The sequence below is a fragment of the Pipistrellus kuhlii genome, unplaced genomic scaffold, assembly GCF_014108245.1.
Source record: "Pipistrellus kuhlii isolate mPipKuh1 unplaced genomic scaffold, mPipKuh1.p scaffold_m20_p_3, whole genome shotgun sequence".
NCBI classification, from domain to species: domain Eukaryota; kingdom Metazoa; phylum Chordata; class Mammalia; order Chiroptera; family Vespertilionidae; genus Pipistrellus; species Pipistrellus kuhlii.
The window spans coordinates 92,802,071-92,824,267 of NW_023425529.1; the positions used below are offsets into that span (position 1 = coordinate 92,802,071).

The following is a 22,197-nucleotide window of genomic DNA, read 5'->3' on the forward strand; positions in this document are numbered from 1 at the left end:
GGAAGGAGAGAGAAGGCACGCTGAACCTCAGGAACTGTGAAGATACGGAGAACTGTGTGCGCGAAAAGGTGCTGGCTTACTCGTGGCACACGGAGAGGAAGGGCTGGACCGAGATTGCTGCTGGCTTACTCCCGGTGCACAGAGAGGGCGGACAGCTAACGTGCGGCTGGCTTTCTTGTTTGAGAGGAAAACAGAATTAGCCTATTGCTCTGATAGACGGCCCCAGATAGGGAGAGGCCAGACTGTCAGGTAGTGGGCAGAGATTTCTTGGAGGTGTGTGAAGCCAGCGGCCATTACTGCAGGACTTGGGGAGGAGCCTAAAGGAAAACAAAGTTTGTCTGCACCAACCTGAGACTCTGCCCCATCCAAGCTGAGCACAGAAGTTCTCCCAGAGGCCGGCTTTCTCTAAGGAGGGACTGGCCGGAATCCAAAGCTTGTCTGCGCCTTTACCAAAGAGGTAAGTGCACCTGCAACCAATCTTCTGAAACTCTCCGGGAACAGGACTTTTCTAAGGCGAGACTGACAGAGAACCAAAGATTGTCTGTGCCACCCCGAGACCCCGCCCCATCCAAATGGAGTACAGAAGCCCTCCTAGCTGAGACACTGCTGATCCTCACAGCCAATTGACTTGGAGATCAATGCTTCCCAGTGAAACCAACAATAAGCAAGACTTAACAAGACTGCACACACAGCCCACAAAGGGCTACACCAAAACTATCCACCGCAGGTAACTGAGAAGGCTGTGCTACTGGGCTCTGCCAGAACACCTAGCACAAAAAACTATTCCATCAAATCAGGAAAACAACTAAAATGCAGAGAAGAGGCAGGACACAAAGGAAGGAGATGGAGGAAAAGAAAAGATTAGACATTGAGTTCAAAACTATAGTTATAAGATTATTCAACAATATCCTAAAAAAAAGTCGATAAAATAAATGAGACCTATGAGGATATGAAAAGGGAGCAATTAGCAATGAAGAAAACATTGTCTGAAATAAAAAATATTATATAAAATCCTAAAAACAGACTGGAAAATTGCAAGAATCAAGACAAAGATTTAGAACACAAAGAGCCAGAGGACACTCCTCTGCAGAAGCGAGAAGATAAGAGAATCCAGAAAGTTGAAGATAGTGTAAGAAACCTCTGGGACAATTTCAAGAGAACCAACATCAGAATTATGGGGATTCCAGAAGAAGAGAGAGAGCAAGATACCTTAAGAATTCTGGAAGAAATAGTGACAGAAAACTTCCCTCACCTGGGGAAAGAAATAGACTTACAAGTCCAGAAAGCCCGCAGAACCCCAAACAAAAGGAATCCAAGGAGGACCACACCAAGACACATCATAATTAAAATTCCAAGAGCAAAAGACAAAGAGAGAATATTAAAAGCAGTAAGAGAAAAGCAGGTAGTTACCTATAAAGGAGCACCCATAAGATTGTCAGCTGATTTCTCAACAGAAACCATGCAGGCCAGATGGGAATGGCAAGAAATATTCAAGGTGATGAATAGCAAGAACCTACAACCAAAAATACTCTACCCAGCAAAGCTATCACTCAGAATCGAAGGACAGATAAAGAGCTTCACAAATTAAAAAAAAAAAGCTAAACTGCCAAACCAGAATTATATGAATTGCTGAAGGGGGTTATTTAGGAAGAGGAAGGAGATAAAGATAAAAATTATGAACAACAAATACGTAACTATCAACAAGTGAATCTAAAAACCAAGGGAATTAAAAAATCTGATGAACAATATTAACTGGTGAATATAATAGAATCAGAGGTATGGAAGGGGAGTCAACTGACAATTCTCAAGTAAAAGGGGGTGAGGGGTACGGGAAGAGACTGAACAAAAACTGTGCACCTATGGATGAGGACAATGGGGAAGGGGAAAGGACAGAGGGTGGGGTGGGAAGCTGGTGGAGGGGAGCAATTGAGGGGGGGAAGAGGAACACATTTGTAATAATCTGAACAATAAAGATTTATTTTAAAAAATAAATAAATAAAATAAATAAATAAACAATAGATTTAAACAAAAAATTATCAAGGATTTAAACAAATGGTCTTATCTTATTGGGAAGATAACTTTATAAGGCATGTAAATGTCTAAATCAATGCTGAATACCTAAAACTAACATATTGTATGCCAACTGAAACTGAAAAATTTTAAAAAATTAGTTAATAAACCTGTAGTCTTAAACTTTTCTTTTTTTGTTTGTTTTTGTTTTGTTACCAGAATACTTCTTCCCAAAATCTTACGCAGAATAAAAGCAGAAAGTCTGATAGAAGCAGAGGGCAAGGAGCCTCTGAGACACATCCTCTTAGAAGCCTCTGATTCTGAAGAATTTAAAAACTTACTGTTTCAGCTTTGCTGGCATGACTCAGTGGTTGAGTGTTGGCTTATGAACCAGGAGGTCAGAGTTTGATTCCTGGTCAGGGCACATGCCCTGGGTTTTTGGCTTGATCCCCAGTATGGGGCCTGTAGGAGGCAGCTGATCAATGATTCCCTCTCATCATTGATGTTTCTCTCTCTCCCTCTATGAAATCAATATATATCAAAATATATATATATATTTTTAATTTAACTGATTCAGACTCTCTTAGAGTCATATAACTAATAAGTCTGAAAGAAGTTACACAAAGTTATACAAAATTGGGGTAAGACTCAAGGCCACTGAGTCCATGCCCAGGATTCCTTATCTTATATAATCTTGCTTCAGGAATTTAAAAACAAAGGAACAGAGGTATCAATTAATGCCAATTTATGTTTAGAGATAGCAAAAAATATGGATATATTTTATCACACTGGTGTAGGAGTTGGGGGAAGAGAATGCTTGAGACTTGAGGCTTTCACAGCAGAAGAGTGAAATACAAACAGGGCAAACCCAGAGAAATTCAACTCAAGACCTGTCATAATTAAACTTCTAAAAGATAATTAAAGAAAAACCTTCGAAGTAATATCTTGACTACAGGGGAAATAATTAAAATGACAACAAATTCTCATCAGAGACCATGCAGGTTAGAAGGAAGTGATACAGTATTTCTCAACAACTGAGAGAAATGTCAACCGTCAACCCAGAATCCTCTCCAGTGTTTCCCAAACTTTTTGACGTATGTGTACCCCTTCTATAATTTTCGTAACGCTGAGTACCCCTCGTACTCATGAGAACGTAGAATTAGGCGCAGCTAAGCACGGTGCAGTGCATATCCCCACCAAACTGCGGTGCAACGAGTAGCCCCACCAAACTCTTCCCATACCCCTGGGGGTACACGTACCACACTTTGGGAAACAAACTGGATTGTACTCCAGAATATATTTCAGGATATGGATAGAAATGAAGACACTTTTAAAAGAAGGAAAACTAAGAGTTTGTTGCCAGTTGGACTATCCTAAAAGAATGGCTAAAGGAAGTTTTCCAAAAAAGGAAAATATAAAAAAAAAAAAGGCCTTCATACATCAGGAAGAACTCAGTAAGCAAAACTATTAGTAAACACAATAGGCTTTCCTTCTCTTCTTAAGGTTTCTAAAGTATGTTTGATGAGCTGACACCGGTGTGACTCAATGGATAGAGTGTCGGCCTGCAGACTGAAGGGTCCCGGGTTCGATTCCGGTCAAGGGCATGTACTTTTGTTACGGGTACATTTCCGGTGGATGTGCAGGAGGCAGCTGGTTGATGTTTCTCTCTCATCGATGTTTCTACAATAGCTCTCTATCCTTCTCCCTTCCTCTCTGTAAAAAATCAATAAAATATATATATTTTAAAATAAATAAAGTATGTTTGATGGTTGAAACTAAACTATCTTGATGTTAGTTCAAAAGAAGAACAATGTTGCCATCAGGCATTTCTCTCATGATCAATATGTATTTCATTAGTGTCCACTAACCATTGAATTTTTCGGCCTTGCTACAGTGAATAAGCATGCTTTGTCCGCTAAGTTTAAGCTGCCACTTTGGGAAATGAAAAATTCTCTTGCTAGGTAAATTATTTTTTATAGATGGAAAAGAACACGATGCTTAATGATATTGCTTATAAATATGAACATAATGGCAATGATCTTGATTATGCTGAATTCTGCCAGTGAAAATAAAATATTAGTTAAGTACTAGAGCTTTAAACTTGGTTTGTAAGTCAAATTTGGAAGAAGTAAACTCCATTTTTAAAATTTCTAACTAACTAGTGGTTCAAATCACAGGAGGTTTGGGGAAGCCTGACATGCTGACTGTTTCTCTCTTTGGGATTTGCACTTCGACTTATCAAGGGACACATAGCATGCAAGTGTGGAGAAGGAAACTTGGAAGGAATGTAATAAACTATTTGCTCCCTCAACAAACTACAATCATATTCACAATGACCATAAATGTGGTGAAATCAGGCCTGACTGCCCTGGCAACACTCTGAGCAGAGTACTCATGAATGCTAGAGTATTCATATCCTGTGGAATCTGTCTAAACACTGAAGAAGTCTGTTCTCTGTAATCTGTTGTCTAGCCACTAGCCCCATTATATGATTCACATTTGCTGAGCAGGAAGAGATGAAGAATGAGAAAATTAAAATTGTTTCAGATCTCTGAGGAGGTCTTAAACACCACCACTCAATTAATGTATAAGATTAGGATCATAATTTTTAAAAAAATGTTTTATTTTTACTTTATTTTTTTCATTTTTTATTTTAATAAATCATTTTTAAAAATATATTTTTATTGATTTTTTTTTACAGAGAGGAGCAGAGAGGGATAGAGAGCTAGAAACATTGATGAGAGAGAAACATCGACCAGCTGCCTCTTGCACACCCCCTGCTGAGGATGTGCCCACAACCAATGTTGACACCCTTGACTGGAATCAAACCTGGGACCTTTCAGTCTGCAGACCGACGCTTTACCACTGAGCCAAACCGGTTTCGGCTATTTTAATAAATCTTTATTGTTCATATTAGTACAAAAGTTCCTCATTTTTCCCCCCTCCACCAGGTACCCACCCCACCCTCTGCCCTTTCCCCACTCCCCACTGTCCTCATCCATAGGTGTACAGTTAATGTTCAGTCACTACCCGCACCCCCCACTCCTCTTTCCCTGAGAATTGTCAGTCCACTCCCCTTCCATACCTCTGATTCTATTATATTCAACAGTTAATATTGTTCATCAGGTTTTTTAATTCCCTTGGTTTTTAGATTCACCTGTTGATGGTTACATATTTGTTGTTTATAATTTTTATCTTTATTTTCTTCCTCTTCCTAAAGAACGCCCTTCAGAAATTCATATAATTCTGGTTTGGCGGTGATGAACTCCTTTAGCTTTTTTTTTTATTAGTGAAGCTCTTTATCTGGCCTTCGATTCTGATAGCTTTGCTGGGTAGAGTATTTTTGGTTGTAGGTTCTTGCTATTTATCACCTTGAATATTTCTTGCCATTCCTGTCTGGCCTGCATGGTTTCTGTTGAGAAATCAGCTGACAATCTTATGGGTGCTCCTTTATAGGTAACTACCTGCTTTTCTCTTGCTGCTTTTAATATTCTCTCTTTGTCTTTTGCTCTTGGAATTTTAATTATGATGTGTCTTGGTGTGGTCCTCTTTGGATTCCTTTTGTATGGAGTTCTGTGTGCTTCCTGGACTTGTAAGTCTAATTCATTCACCAGGTGGAGGAAGTTTTCTGTCACTATTTCTTTCAATATGTTTTCGGTATCTTGTTCTCTGTCATCTTCTGGGACGCCAATAATTCTGATATTGGTTCACTTGAAGTTGTCCTAGAGGTTTCTTATGCTATCTTCAACTTTTTTTTTTTAAACATATTTTATTGATTTTTTACAGAGAGGAAGAGAGCAGGATAGAGAGTTAGAAACATCGATGAGAGAGAATCATCGATCAGCTGCCTCTTGCACACCCCCTACTGGGGATGTGCCTGCAACCAGGTACATGCCCTTGCCCGGAATCGAACCCAGGACCTTTCAGTCTGCAGGCCAACGCTCTATCCACTGAGCCAAACCGGTCCCGGCTATCTTCAACTTTCTGGATTTTCTTGTCTTCTTGCTTCTGTGGAGGAGTGTCCTTTGGCTCTTTGTGTTCCAAATCTTTGACTCGATTCTTGCAATCTTCCATTCTGTTTTTAGGACTCTGTATAATATTTTTTTATTTCAGACAATGTATCCTTCATTTCTAGTTGATCCTTGATTATTTCTAGTTGATCTCTTTTCATATCTTCATAGGTCTTGTTTATTTTATTGGCCTTTTCTAGGAGATTCTTGAAAAACCTTATGAGCGTGGTTTTGAACTCTATATCCAGTCTCTTTTTGTCCTCCATTTCTTTTGTTTGTGATCTGTTTCCTTGTCTCGGCATTTTCGCTGCTTCCCTGAGTTGGTAGGGTGGGAGGATCAGCTGTATCTATGGCAGGAGACAGCCTTATTCCACTAGACTTGGAAAACTGTAAGAGCCTTCGTGCTCAGCTTGGATGGGGCAGAGTTTCAGGATGGAACCTACAGCCTTGGCTTCTGTCAGCCCCGCCCTATGAGGCTCCTGAGTCTCAGTGTTCTTCAGTGTCCTTTGGTACTCGCTGCATGCACCTATGAGAGAAAGATGCCCTAGAGTTTCGTCCACTAACAGACAGTCTAATCTCTCCCCCAACAAGCCCACAACTGGGGTCAGTGCAGTTGGAAGTGGGGTTAAGAGCAGTCCAGAGCTTTTGTCTCCTTCCCGCTAGGGCAATCCAGCGGCTCAATCAACAGTCTGTCCTCTGTGCAAAATGTGCGTGACTTTGCGGCTCTGCCTTTCGCCGCTCCCCTGAGCTTTGCCCTTACAGCCCAGATTCCCTCTGTATGAGCCTCCGGCCCGAGGGTCTCGCCCAGAACTGGGGTTCAGTGCAGTCGGAACTAGGGCTCAGCACAGTCCAGAGCTTTTGTCTCCTTCCCACTAGGGAAGAACAGCCAGGCACTCAGCTGCCCCTCCTCTCCGGCTCTGTCCTCTCCGCGCGCGCAGTGTGTCTCCGTACCTTAGGCTTTTACAGCTCCTCTGATTTCCTTCTGGTTTTCTCTTTCCTTCTTGTTGTAGAATTTCTTGTTTAAGTCTTGTATCCATTTTGAGTTTATTTTTGTGTATGGTGTAAGTTGGTGATCTAGATTAATTTTTTTGCATGTATCTGTCCAATTTTCCCAACACCATATATTGAAGAGACTATCTTCACTCCATTGTATGTTCATGCCTCCTTTATCATGAACAAAGTGGTTTGGGTTGATATCTGGATTCTCTATTGTATTCCTTTGATCTATATGTCTGTTCTTGTGCCAGTACCGTGTTATTTTGAGAACAGTGGCTTTGTAATACAGCTTTAAATCTTGTATTGAGATCCCTCCTACCTTATTCTTCTTTCTCAGGATTGCTGTGGCTATTCGGGGTCTTTTTCTATTCCAGATGAATTCTTGGAGAGTTCTTTCTAGATCTCTAAAATATGCTGTTGGAATTTAATGGGGAGTGCATTGAATCTATAGATTGCTTTAGGTAGTAAGGACACGTTAATGATGTTGATTCTACGAATCCATGAACATGGTATATTATTCCGTTTATGTCTTCCTCTATCTCTTTCTTTTTTTGTAATTATACATATATATATATATATATATATATATATATATATATATACACATATGTATATAAATTTTTACAGAGAATAAGGGAGAGGGATAGAAAATTAGAAACATCAATGAGAGAGGAACATCGATCAGCTGCCTCCTGCACATCTCCTGCTGGGTTATGTGCTCACAACCAAGGTACATGCCCTTGACCGGAATTGAACCTGGAACCCTTCAGTCCATAGGCCGATGTTCTATCCACTGAGCCAAACCAGTTTTGGCATCTATCTCTTTTTTCAGTGTGCTGTAGTTTTCTGCATATAGGTGTATTATCTCTTTGGTTAAGTTTATTCCTATATATCTTAATTTTTTTTGGTGTGATGGTAAATGGAATTGCTTTTTTAGTCTCTCTTTCTGTAAGTTCACTATTGGTGCATAGAAAGGCCATAGATTTCTTGGCATTAATTTTGTATCCTGCTACATTGCCACATTCATTTATTAAGTTCATTCGTTTTTTGATGGATTCTTTCTGTGTTTTTTTTTTTTTTTATGTACAATATCATGTCATCTGTGAATAAGGACAGCTTTACTTCTTCTTTTCCAACTTGGATGCCTTTTATTTCTTCTTCTTGTCTAATTGAAATGGCTAGTACTTCCAGTACTATGTCAAAAAGGAGTGGCGATAGTGGGCATCCCTGTCGTGTTCCTGATCTTATAGGGAATGGTTTTAGTATTTGCCCATTGAGTATGATGCTTGCTGTGGGTTTATAGCTTTTATTAATGTTGAGGTATGATCCTTCTATTCCCACGTTGTTGAGAGTTTTTATCAGGAAAGGGTGCTGGATTTTGTCAAATGCTTTTTCTGCATCAATTAATATGACTATGTGATTTTTATCTCTCAATTTGTTTATGTGATGTATCACGTTTATTGATTTGCAGATATTGTTCTATCCTTACATCCCTGGGATTAAATCCTACTTGGTCATGGTGTATGATCTTAATGATGTACTGCTAGAGCTGATTTGCTACAATTTTTTTTTTGAGGATTTAGGCATCTATGTTCATGAAGGATATTGGCCTGTAATTCTCTCTCATTGTGTTGTCTTTATCTGGTTTTGGGTATTAGGGTGATACTGGCTTCATAGAAGGAGCTTGGAAGTGTTCCTTCCTCTTGAATTTTTTAGAATAGACTGAGGACAGGTTTTAGTTCTTCCTTGAATGTTTGGTAAAACTCTCCAGTGAAGCTGTCAGGCCCCGGGATTTTGTTTCCTGGAAGCTTTTTATGACTGCTTCAATTTCTTCCATAGTTACTGGCCTATTGAGCTGCTTAGATCCTTCCTGATTGAGTTTTGGAAGGTTATATTTTTCTAGGAATATGTCCATTTCATCCAGGTTGTCCACTTCGTTGGAATAGAGTTGTTTGTAGTATTTTTTAACAATCCTTTGTATTTTGACAGGGTCCGTTGTTATTTTTCCTGTTTCATTTCTGATTTTGTTTATTTGGATCCCCTCTCTTTGCTTCTTGGTGAGCCTGGCTAGAGGTTCATCAACATTGTTTATCCTTTCAAAGAACCAATTTCTGATTTTGTTATCTTTTGTATTGTTTCTTTGGTCTATGTCGTTTATCTCCGCTCTGATCTTTATTATTTCCTTCCTTCTGCTTACACTGGGCTTTTCTTGTTGCTCTCTTTCCAACTCTTTCAATTGTAGTGTTAGGTAATCTTTTATCATTGTTTCTTGTTTTTTGCAGTAGGCTTGTAGAGTTAAGTTCCCTCTCAAGACTGCTTTCGCTGTGTCCCATAGATTTTTTATTGTTGCATTTTCATTGTCATTTGTTGCCATGCTGTTATTTCTTCCTTGATCTCTCTGGTGACCCAGTCATTGTTTAATAGCATGCTGTTTAGTCTCCATGTGTTTGATTTTTTTGGATTGTTTTCATTGTAGTTGATTTCCAGTTTCATGCCAATGTGATCTGATAAGATGTGTGATATGATTTCTATCTTCTTGAATTTGAAGAGACTGCCTATCTCCCAGCATATGTTCTACCTTTGAAAATGACCCATGCCCCCTTGAGAAGAATGTATATTCTGTAGCTTTGGGGTGAAGTGTTATGAAGATGTCAATTAATTCCATCTGGTCTAGTGAGTCTTTTAGGATTGATGTTTCTTTGATTTTTGTTTAGAGGATTTGTCCAATGGTGATAATGGGATATCAAAGTCTCCTACCATCATTGTATTGCTGTCAATTTCTCCCTTGTTATCGTTTTTTTTTGTTTTTTTTTTTTTATGTATTTGGGTGCTCCTGTATTAGGTGTGTATATGCTTACCAGAGTTATTTCTTTTTGTTGAGTTGCTCCATTTAGTATTATGAAGTGGCCTTCCAATCTTTTGTTATGTCCTTCACTTTGAGATCTAATTTGTCAGATATAAGTATTGCTACCCCAGCTTTTTTTTTCCTCCCCCCCCCCCCCATTTCCATTAGCCTGGAACACCTTTTTCCATCCCTTCACCCTCAGTCTGTGTATTTCCTTTTTTCTGAGGTGCGTTTCTTGTAAACAGCAGATATATGGGTCTTTTTTTCTTATCCAATTTGTTACCCTATGTCTTTTGATTGGGAAATTTAATCCATTGACATGTAAAGTTATTATTGACAGGTACTTATTTGTCGCCATTTTTATTCTATACTCATGTTCCTTCTTTCCTTCCCTCCCTCCCTCCCTCCCTCCCTGTCTTTCTTTCTTCCTTCCTTCCTTCCTTCCTTTTCTTTCTTTTTTTCATGAGACCCTTAAGCATTTCTTGCATTGCTGGTTTGGTGGTGATAAATTCCCTTAGACCTTTTTTTTTGTCTGTGAAGCTCATGATTTTGCCTTTAATTTTGATTGATAGCCTTGCTAGGTTCAGTATTCTTGGACTCAAGAGACCCTTCCTTTGCATGACTTTGTATATTTCATTCGATTCCCTTCTGGCCTGATAAGTTTCTGTTGAGAAATCAGTTGCTAGTCTGATGGGGGCTCCTTTGCATGTAACTTTCTGTGTCTGTCTGGCTGCTTTTAAGATTCTTACTTTGTTGGTGTTTGCCAATTTAATTATAATGTGGCTTGTTGTCTGTTTTTTGGGGTTCATTTTTCTTGGGATTCTGTGAACTTCTTGGATTTGTGTGGGTTTTTCTTCCTTATATCAGGAAAGTTTTTCTGTCATTATTTCCTCATACAGGTTTTCTATTCCTTGTTCAGTTTCCTTTCCTTCTGGAACCCCTACTATGCAGATGTTGTTTTGTTTTGTGTTGTCCCAAAGTTCCCGTAGGCTCTCCACCTGCTTTTTAATTTTTTGTTTCTAGAAGCTGCTTTACTTGGGTATTTTTTTCCATCTTGTCTTTTAGCTCAGTGATGTGGTCCTCTGCTTCTTCTAGTCTACTCTTGATGCTTTCTAATGAGTTCTTTACAGCAGCAATGCCATTTTTCATTTCTTCTTGATTCTTCTTCATTTCCTCTTGGTTCTTACTCAGATTGTCCAATTTGTCTTCCATTCTTTTCATCCACCTTATGACAATTTCTTTTAATTTCTTGCCTCTAACTTGTTTACTTTTCTGCTGATGCCTGCTTTTCTTTCATATGCGCGTTGTGTCCCCATGGTTCCTCTTCTCTGGATGTCTGTTTATGTAGTTCTCTCTCTCCTTTTCCCTGTCAAAATCTGACCTTTCCATGGTGGAGCGAAGTGCTCCTTTGAATCCGTGTGTTTACACCAATTGGGGACCTGAATTCTGGGCTTCCCAGCTGTTCAGTGGTTGCTGCAGTTGTGGATTTTCAGGCTTTGGATAAGATTCACTTTCCCTTTCAAGATGGCGAGGTTTCGCCTTCTGAGCCTGAAGCTCCGAAAGGGGACACAGCCGCAGCCCCAGTGGGTGCTGCCAGGTCCAGGGAACCACTTCCAGCAGACCCCACCTTCTCCTGGAGTTTAGCTGTCCCTTAGCTTGCCAACAAACACTCCCCCTGTGACCCTCAGCTGCTCCTTCTTTCTGCTCTGGGACAAGGCTCAAAATATGTCTGTCTATCCTGCCATTTTCTCCTCTCAGGATTATAATTTTTAAGGATATTCAAATGGATATCAACTTCTTTCAAAATAAGAATGTCAAGTAACAGTACATTAAGTTTGTGTGTGTGTGTTTAATCTAGTCAATGGACAAAAATCATAGAGGTTAGTACACTGTGTGGCTGGCAAGGCTCTAAGTGAACTATCTGTATATTTCTATTGGGAATGTATATTGAACAATACGTGTTGTAAGATTTTTAGATAATACTAGGTCTAAGATTTGAATTTATCCTATTTACAGGCTAGTAAGTGAGCTGTTTACTCTTTACTGGATCACAGGTCAGATACAAGACTTTGTTACGCCCAGCACATGAAGCTGCATGAACGCCAGCATGCTTGCACAAGCTCTTCCTGGCCTCAAGTCCCCGGGGAAGCACAGGAGGCCCAGATGGATTCTGCTGAGGCTCCCTGAGCTTGAGGAGCTACCCCCTTTATAGCAAGCAGGGAGAAAGCTTATTTTTGGTCCTGGAAGGAAACATTATTACCTAAGCCCTAAGGTTGCTCTGCAAACTTGACTCTAAGAAAGGTTTTACTTAAAAACAGGTAAAAGACCATTCTTAGCTAATTGGCAGGTTGTCTGGGAGATAATCTGGAGGGGTTCCTCCCAATAATGTTCAGGACTACTTTGCAATAAAAATCACACATACATTTAACTTTTGACCTAGTAATTCCACCTCTAGGAATCTATCCTACATATTTACTTGTAGGTACACAATATGATGACTATAAAGGGTTATTTAATCCAACATGGTTTGTAATAGTTAAAGACCAGAAAAAGTGAAATGTTCATTGATATAGGACTAGTCTAATAGACCCTCACGATGGACTATTACAAAGTAATAATAAAGGGTGTAGAATTTCTTCATGTGCTGGTATAGATTGCCAAGCAAACAGATGCAGGAAAATATGTATAATTCTCCCATTTGTGTAAAAGAGGCAAAAAAGTATATACACCCGCCGAGACCGGTTTAGCTCAGCCGAGACCGGTTTAGCTCAATGGATAGAGAGTCGGCTTGGGGACTGACGGGACCCGGGTTCGATTCCGGTATAGGGCATGTACCTTGGTTGCGGGCATATCCCCAGTAGGGGGTGTGCAAGAGGCAACTGATCGATGACTCTCTCTCGTCGATGTTTCTAACTCTCTATCTCTCTCCCTTCCTCTCTGTACAAAATCAATAAAATATATTAAAAAAAAAAAAAAAAAGGATATACACCGTATTTTCCTGTGTATAAGACGACTTTTGAAACGAAAAAAAGTCAACTGAAAATCAGGGGCAAAAGACCAAAACTGCACAGAAATTACCTGCAAATCTTGACGGCAAAGTAAGTCTTTTCTTCGAAGTGGGGGATAGTCTTATACAGCGAATAAAGGCCTAAACCTATGTTTTAACTATAAAATTAGGGGTCGTCTTAAACGCTGGAAAATATGGGTACATATTTTCTTGGGCTGCATATGTATAAAAATTTCATTTCTCTAATGATATACAAAAAACTAACTTTAACAGTCTCATATAACACACTGATAAATGCGAGAACTTACAAATTCCAATAACATGACACTCACCAAGGAGTTTATATTCAAAAATTTTAATAATAAATTGTGCCAAGTAGAAGCTTTTCAAAGGCAATGATATATCAATAAATAATAAACTGAGTTCCTGAGAAAGAACCTATAACATAAAAGTGTGTCAGAGTGCTGTAAATAACAACACGGTATTACTGTAAAGTCACGGAAATACTGACAGTCATGGTACAAGCACAGCAGATGTCGGTTTGCCATTCATTCAAAATGTAAACCAGTACACAGGAACCTTCTTTTTAGACATTGATAAAATTGTAAGTGTTGCCGCCTAGATATATACTAAATAATGAGTATATTGTGCTAAAAACATCAAGGAAAAATATGTGGAACATAATGAAAATATGATGCATCAGATTCTTAAAAAGCAAAAAAGAACTGAACTTTTTACTCAAATACATACCACTTTAAATAGGAATTATACTAATCTGAAATAAGAAATATTTTGTATGTTTATGTAGATACACACACACACACACATATATATATATATATATATATATATATATATATATATATATATATATATGCATCTACACATCTAAGAAAATTGTATGGCTTAATTTTTTTTATTCCAATATTACTTTAAATAATCCTTGCTGTTTTACAAAGATGAGGAAAATGTATTTTTTAAAACAAAGTTAAGATTGACACCTCAAAACGCAATAGAAATAAGTGAAAGAATGCCAAGATTACTAAATTTCACTATGGTAAAACTGAAGCTGTCTCAGACAGCGGGATGAAATAGCATTAGGCAGACCTCTTGGTGGGGCCCATCTGATGGCATTAGGGTGGCAGCTGTTAGATTCCATACATCAGCTACACACTAAGAACGAGAGAGTGGACTGACTGGCAAAACAAACAGAGTTCCATGATTAACGTCAAACTTTTTGGCATAGCTAAATTAATCACAAGTTCAGTATTTTACAGATGCTTAAGTTTAGCCTCCAAAGAATCCAGCCATACCCAAGACACACACCTGCATTTCTTTAACAAAATAGAGATATAATCACAGCGAAGCCACCCACACAACATGTCATCGCACACTGTCTACAATGTCTCATTTATAGATACTGTATAAAAACATTTTCACAGAACCCGCTGTGAATGGCAAGACATGGTCATTTATAATAAAAGACCCACCTCATGCAACATTCTCTACACACCAGACATCAGGAATCACACCAATGGAATCAACTTGCTCACATTGTCTATGACACTATAATATGCAAAAAGAAAAAAATAATAATAAAATAAAGCAGCTTTTAACATATCACAATTTTGAAATGCAGGAAAAAATATAAAACCAAAACCACTGTGTGAATAAAATGGTATCAGTAACATCAAAACAGTGTTATCTTTCTTTAAGTTATTGCACAGAGATTTCTTATCACATGTTCTTCAGTTATTTCTTTTCCTAAATGTAAGTGCTGTAGATAAAATACAAATGTATAAAATGACAGCAGCATAATTTGTCAGAGTTAATCCTTATAATTTAGTAATAAAAATGACTATAAACAAAATAAGTGCTCTTTTAAACTGTACTAAATTTTTAAAAAATTGTTTCAATGCAGTGAAGATCCTCAAAAGACAATTCAAAGCCATGTGAACAACCATCCCGTTATCAACCAGAATCTAGAAATGAAGATATGCTATACTTGAATCCTTTTTAAAAAGCATTTTTGTTTTGGGTTTTTTAGTGAAGACCAGAATTTCAAGTGAAGTACTCAATGGGTTAACTGACAAAGCTGCCCTGAACTTTCATCAGGTGTCTTAAGGAACCAGCATGGGCACCTGAGTGTCAGTGCCAAGTCTGTCTACACGTACACTGGTTGGCAACCTTCGGTCTGATCCACCAGATTGGAATTTTCCAAATTGGAGTTCTCAGCCTGTAACTCCTCTGCTCCTGAAGGCTTTGGGCACCTGAAGGGGTAGCCATTGTCATCAAAGAACCTTCGAAAGGTAAATTCATAAAACGCATGCTCAGGGTGCTTGTTATTTGGGAAGGTGAGTGTGTCCCAGGCCTTGGCGCTGTCTTCACTAGCATCGTTCCAAGGGCTTTCTTCATCTACGGGGTCAAAATTTGAGGTGTCCATGGGGTGGCTGATCTTGGGAATGTAGGGGGCTGGCTGCTTCCGAATGTCTCTGGAGAAATCAATGGTGACGAAGAATGGGTGGGCCTTCAGGTCGTCAGCACCGTTCCTCCCCAGCCGGTGGTCAGCAGCACAGCACAGTTTAATGATGAGGTCCCGGGCCTCAGGGCTCAGCTTGACCTGGGCTGGAATGTGGAGCGTGTTCTCCCAGTTTATCACCTCAAGAAACAATAGAACCAAAGTTTTAGTTTCTCCCAACATCTGAAAGCTTATATGGGCAGTTCCGGGACAATATGTGATGATGTGGTTTTTAAATAATTTTAGTTTCATGATGGAAGAAAAGTCAGGATAGACTCAGAAAGCACAGTTGTGAATCTGAGCAGCTACTGAAACAGTCAGCATTCTATTATAGTTTGGGGCAAACAGCCCGAGGCATGGATGCTGAAGCCAAATACAGACCAAGATAAGACTAATTTTCTTCTATCAGAAAGACTGGTTAGCAAAAGAATTTTGTGCTTTCCACAAAAATGAAGAGACTGGTCCTTTCTGAGTCATTTCTTTAGTTCTGGCAACAGATTTCTGTTGAACCATCATGGTTCTCACTCAATACTTATTTCAGCCAAGAGATGGTCTGCTAGGTTTTTGTAATTTAAAAAGCAACCTCGCCCAGCTGGTGGAGCTCAGTGGTTGAGCATCGACCCATGAACCAGGAGATCAATTCCCTGTCAGGGTACATGCCCAGATTGTGGGCTCAATCCTCAGTATGGGGCGTGCAGAGGCCGATGATTAACGATTCTCTCTCATCAAGGATGTTTTTCTCTCTCCCTCTCCCTTCCTCTTTGAAAAAAAAAAAAAATTTTAAAAAATAAAAAGCAACCTCGTGGAGAATAAAACTGACCTACCCTGTGGCCGTGGTCTCTTATTCCTGATGCTCAACCACACACACCAGCCATCTAAATGCTTAATAAATAGATTTGTCGTAGAGATGTGTCTATAGTGAGGAGAAGAGCTCAGAGACTTTATTATTCATACTTCAAATCAGGATAAAACAAGGCAAACATAACTGTCTACTGCATGGGTGACTGAGCATCAGGTGAGGTGTATAGGCAGGTGGCTGTGTGGGTGATAGGGTTGGTTTGAACCTGAGTGGGTTTAATAGAGCTAAAACTAGAAGAAAAAAAAAAACATACGGGAAAATCGTCATGACATTGGATTTGGTAATGATTTCTTGGATATGACACCAAAACACAGGCAACAAAAGAAAAATATATTAATTGGATTTCATAAAAATTTAAAACTTTTGTTTATCAAGGACATTGCTGACATAATGAAGAGGCAACCTACAGAATGGAAGACTATATTTGCAAAACAAGTATCTTATAAGGAGTTAATACCCAAAATATATAAAGAATTTCTACAACTCAACAACAAAACAAATAACCTGATTCAAAAAGGGCCAAGGACTTGAATAGACATTTCTCCAAAGAAGACATACAAATGTTCAATAAGCACATAAAGAGCCTCAATATCATTAATCATTAGGGAAATACAAATAAAAACCACAGTGAGATATCACTTCACTAGAATGAAGGGAAGCCACCATTAGGATGGCTACTATAAAACAAACAAACAAACAAACAAACAAATAAAGCAGGGGAGGGAGAGGAAAAAGTGTTGGTGTGGAGAAAATGGAACCCACATGCACTGTTGGTGGGAATGTGAAATGGTGCAGCCACTATGGAAAACTGAAAAAGTTAAACCGAACTACCATATGACCCAGCAATACCACTTCTGGATATATGGTCAAAAAAATTGAAAGCAGGACTCAAGCAAATTCTTATATACACACTTAAGTTCATAGCATCATTATTCATAATAACCTAATAAGCAAATAAGTGTCCACTGCTGGATGATGTATAAACAAAATGTGTTCTGAATGTACAATGAAATATTATTCTGTCTTAAAAGGGAAGGAAATTCTTCTAAATGAGACAACATGGATGACCTCTGAATGGATTATATTTAGGGAAATAAACCATTCAGAAAAGGACAAATATTGTGTGATTCCACATAGTATCTGAGGCACCCAGAGAAGTCAATTTCAGAGAGACAGAAAGTAGAAGAGAGGTTTCAGGGGTTGAGAGAGGGGTATAGGGAATTATTGTTTAATAAGTACAGTTTCTGTTTGGGAAGATGAAAATAGATAATGGTGACAGTTGCACAACATTGTGAATGTACTTATTGCCACTGAATTGCACACTTAAAAATAGTTAAAATGGTAAGTTTTATTACAATAGAACTGAGTTATAATTATGCAGGCAAATTAGTGAGTGGTGTAGCTATTCAATGATACAGATAATGCCAACTTCCAATTTTATTGTTACTGGTCTGAAACTTAATTTAGGGTTCTTCTAAGAGACTATTAAATTAGGGTGTGTCGTGAACTACAGGGCATGAATTCTTCCTAGAATTGTTAGTAAACTTGCATCAATGGGTAACTGCACTGTCTGAGAAATTACAAAGATTTCATCAGATTCTCAATTTAATAATTCTTAAGTAATCAAATAATTTATGTCAGAGAATAAATGGCCATCATTCTAAAACTAATTTAGTTACATCAAGTGAACATTAGGAATATGCACACCTAGCCTAATCTCATTGCTGATAATTTGCAAAAAATAATGATATAGCACTCAAACAAATAAGTGGACTTATTTAAGAGAAGAGTTTGTAATGCTTTCTGTTGTTGCACAGTGGGCACAGTGGCAGTGGAAACTAGATCTGACATGCCTTACTGCTTCTTTGTTCTCACCTGGAAATACTAAGATGGCAGGTGACCAAGTGGTTCAAGCGAAATTTCAGACACACATATACTATATTTCACAATTCAGGTCTAGCCCTGGTCGGGTGGCTCAGTTGCTTAGTGTCATCATCCTGTACACCAAAATGTAGTGGGTTCAATACTTATATTGAATGTTCAATCCCAGATCAGGCAAGTACGAGAGGCAATGGATCCATGTTTCTCTCACATTGATGTTTCTCTCTCTCCTCCTTCCTCTTTCTCTAAAATCAATAAACATCCTCAGAAGAGGATAAAAAACAAAACAAAACAAAACAAAACAAAACTCAAGTCTAACTCTGGGGCTTTACTTATTATAATAAAAATTTTCAAAATAGGCTGAGACTGGTTTGGCTCAATGGATAGAGCGTTGGCTTGGGGACTGAAGGGTCCCGGGTTTGATTCCGGTCAAGGGCATGTACCTTGGTTGCGGGCACATCCCCAGTAGGGGGTGTGCAAGAGGCAGCTGATCGATGACTCTCTCTCATCGATGTTTTTAACTCTCTATCTCTCCCTTCCTCTCTGTACAAAATCAATAAAATAATAATTAAAAAAAAATCAGAAATTTTTTTTTTTCAAAATAGGTAAAGAATACTTAAAAAAACACATTATGTACAACTGAGATTCCTATACCAATCAGAATAAAGGGTCCAAAAACCAAGTGTGTTTGCAGCAAGCAAATGCATTTTGCTTCCTTACCTTCAGCTGGGTTTCCGTGGGAGTGGGGGCCAGAAAAGGTGGCTGCCCCACCAGCATCTCGAAAAGAATCACTCCAACGCTCCACCAGTCACAGAGCTGAGTATACCCTGAAAGAAAGACAAGGCCACTTTCAATTCCAGCAAGGACACGTGCTCTTCTTGGAGAGGAACTGTACAAATCCTCAAGTATTACTTTACTGCCATGTGGGGAAACATGTTCAAGCAGCACACATTACATAAAAGAAAACCACCCTACACAAAACAAGTCTCCTTGGATGTGTGGCTCAGAATATAGGCTGGAAAAAGCATATGCTGGGGTGGTAACAGTCTTCATGTGGGGAGGAAGACTTGTCCTTTTTCTTATTTTCAGTCTCTGGTGTGTGATAAACACAGAATGCTTTTGTAGTAAGAAAATACCTTAATTTAAAAAGATTACTGTTGTGCTGGCTGGGTTGCATAGTTGGTTAGAGCATTGTCCCAATATGCCAAGATTGGGGGTTTGATCCCCAGTTGGGGTATATTCAGGAATCACCCAATGAATACAAGAATGAAGTAGAACTAATCAATGGTTCTCTATCTCAAATCAGTAAATTAAAAAAACTTAAAAAAAAAAAAAGATTAGAAGAAACCAAGATGGCGGCACAGGTAAACACCTAACTGCAGCCTCGCACAACAATTTCAAAAAATACAACTAAAATACAAAATGGACATTATCCAGAACTACAGGAAAGTTGACTGACTGGAAATTCTACAACTAGAAGGAAAGAGAAAACCAGAAGGAAAATCAGAGGAGCTGTAAAAGCCTAAGGTACGGAGACATGGTGCGTGAGGGGGGAAAGGATGGAGTCGAAGAGGAGGGGGCGGCTGAGTGCCTGGTTGGAAGAAGATAAAAGCTCCAGACTGTGCTGAACCCTGGGCGAGACCCTGGGGACCCAGGCTCATACAGAGGGAACTAGGCTGTAAGGCAGAAACTCAGTGGAGTAACGAAAGGCAGAGCCCCAGAAGCGTGCATGTGAATCTGTGCAGAGGACTGACTGTTGACTCTGCCGCTAGATTGCCCTAGCGGGAAGGAGACAATAGCTCCAGACTGCTGAGCCCAGTTCTGACTGCACTGAACCCCAGTTCCAGGCCAGATCCTGGGGACCCAGGCTCATATGGAGGGAATCTGGGCTGTAAGGGGAGCGGTGAAAGGCAGAGCTCCAGAGGAATGCACGTGAATGCACGCAGAGGACGGACTGTTGACTGTGCCGCTGGATTGCCCTAGCGGGAAGGAGACAAAAACTCCGGAATGCTCTGAACCCCACTTCCAACCCCTCTTCCAACTGCACTGAACCCCAGTTCTGGGCTCATTGGGGAAGAGACTAGACTGTCTCGTAGCGGGCGAAACTTTCTCTCAGAGGTGCTTGCAGCAAGTACCCAAGGACAGTGAGGAACACTGAGACCAGGAACCTCATAGGGCGGGGCTGAGAGGAAGCTAAGGCTGTAGACTCCACCCTAAAACTCTGCCCCGTCCAAGCTGAACACAGAGGCTTTTGCAATTTTCCAAGTCTAGTAGAATAAGGCTGTCTCCCGGCATAGACACAGCTGATCCTCACAGCCAATTGGCCTGGAGGTCAGTTCCTCACAGAGATACCAACAACAATCAAAACTTAACTACAATAAGGCTGTACACACAGTTCACAAAGGGGTGCACCACGAGTGTCCACTTCAGGTAACTGGGAGGCTGACCCACTGAACCATATAGGGTACCTTAGCATACAAAGCCACCCTACCAACTCAGGGAAGCTGTGAAAATGCCAAGACAAGGAAACAGATCACAAATGAAAGAAATGGAGGACAACAAGCAACTGGATATAGAGTTCAAAACCACGGTTATAAGGTTTTTCAAGAATTTCCTAGAAAAGGCTGATAAAATAAATGAGACCTACGAGAGTATAAAAAGGGATCAACTAGAAATAAAGAATACATTCTCTGAAATAAAAAAATATTATAGAGAGCCCTAAAAACAGAATGGAAGATCGCAAGAATCAAGTCAAAGATTTGGAACATAAAGAGCCAAAGGACACTCCTCTGCAACAGCAAGAAGACAAGAGAATCCAGAAAGTTGAAGATAGTGTAAGAAACCTCTGGGACAACTTCAAGTGAACCAACATCAGAATTAGGGGGATCCCAGAAGAAGAGAGAGAGCAAGATACCGAAAACATATTGGAAGAAATAGTGACAGAAAATTTCCCCCACCTGGTGAAAGAATTAGACTTACAAATCCAGGAAGCGCACAGAACCCCAAAGAAAAGGAGTCCAAAGAGGACCACACCAAGACACATCATAATTAAAATCCCAAGAGCAAAAGACAAAGAGAGAATATTAAAAGCATTAAGAGAAAAGCAGGTAGTTACCTATAAAGGAGCACCCATACGATTGTCAGCTGATTTCTCAACAGAAACCATGCAGGCCAGATGGGAATGGCAAGAAATATTCAAGGTGATGAATAGCAAGAACCTACAACCAAAAATACTCTACCCAGCAAAGCTATCACTCAGAATCGAAGGCCAGATAAAGAGCTTCACTAATAAAAAAAAAAGCTAAAGGAGTTCATCACCACCAAACCAGAATTATATGAATTGCTGAAGGGGGTTCTTTAGGAAGAGGAAGAAGATAAAGATAAAAATTATGATCAACAAATACGTAACTATCAACAAGTGAAACTAAAAACCAAGGGAATTAAAAAACCTGATGAACAATATTAACTGGTGAATATAATAGAATCAGAGGTATGGAAGGGGAGTGGACTGATGATTCTTGGGGAAAAGGGGAGTGGGGGGTGTGGGAAGAGACTGAACATAAACTGTGCACCTACGGATGAGGACAATTAGCGGGGTGAAGAAAGGGCAGAGGGTGGGGTGGGAACTTGGTGGAGGGGAGCAATGGAGGGGAAAAAATGAGGAACATTTGTAATAATATGAATAAAGATTTATTAAAAAAAAAGAAACTTTACAAATGCTACCAAAAAAAAGATTACTGTTTTTGTTACTAGTGATACTAACCAGAATTTTAAGTTGTTGTTTTTTTTAAAAATATATTTTTATTGATTTTCCACAGAGAGGAAGGGAGAGGGATAGAGAGCTAGAAACATCAACGAGAGAGAAACATCGCCCAGCTGCCTCCTGCACACCCCCTACTGGGAATGTGCCCACAATCAATGTACATGCCCTTGTCCGGAATCGAACCTGGGACCTTCAGTCCGCAGAATGACAGTTTATCCACTGAGCCAAACTGGTTTCGGCCAGAATTTTAAGTTCTTAAAGGAATCTACCAACAGATACAAATTAAAATTAGTAGTAATCACAAAATA

The 22,197-nt window shown here is 39.4% G+C and overlaps 1 protein-coding gene across 6 annotated transcripts in view; it reads right to left on the minus strand.

Moving 5' to 3' along the window:
* Window positions 1-13,724: 13,724 nt before the first annotated feature.
* LATS2 (large tumor suppressor kinase 2) overlaps window positions 13,725-22,197 on the minus strand; it is a 111,700-nt gene continuing 103,227 nt past the window's right edge. For 4 of the 6 annotated variants that reach the window (XM_036455526.2, XM_036455524.2, XM_036455527.2 and 1 more), the window contains 3 exons: window positions 18,847-18,953; window positions 15,043-15,527; window positions 13,725-14,064 (listed from right to left, as the gene is read on the minus strand). In XM_036455526.2, coding sequence (XP_036311419.1) covers window positions 14,031-14,064; window positions 15,043-15,527; window positions 18,847-18,953 — 626 coding nt within the window. In that variant the 3' untranslated portion in view covers window positions 13,725-14,030. Of the gene's footprint in view, window positions 14,065-14,896; window positions 15,528-18,846; window positions 18,954-22,197 lie in introns of those variants that run through there. The other 2 variants (XM_036455530.2, XM_036455525.2) reach the window with 2 other exon arrangements.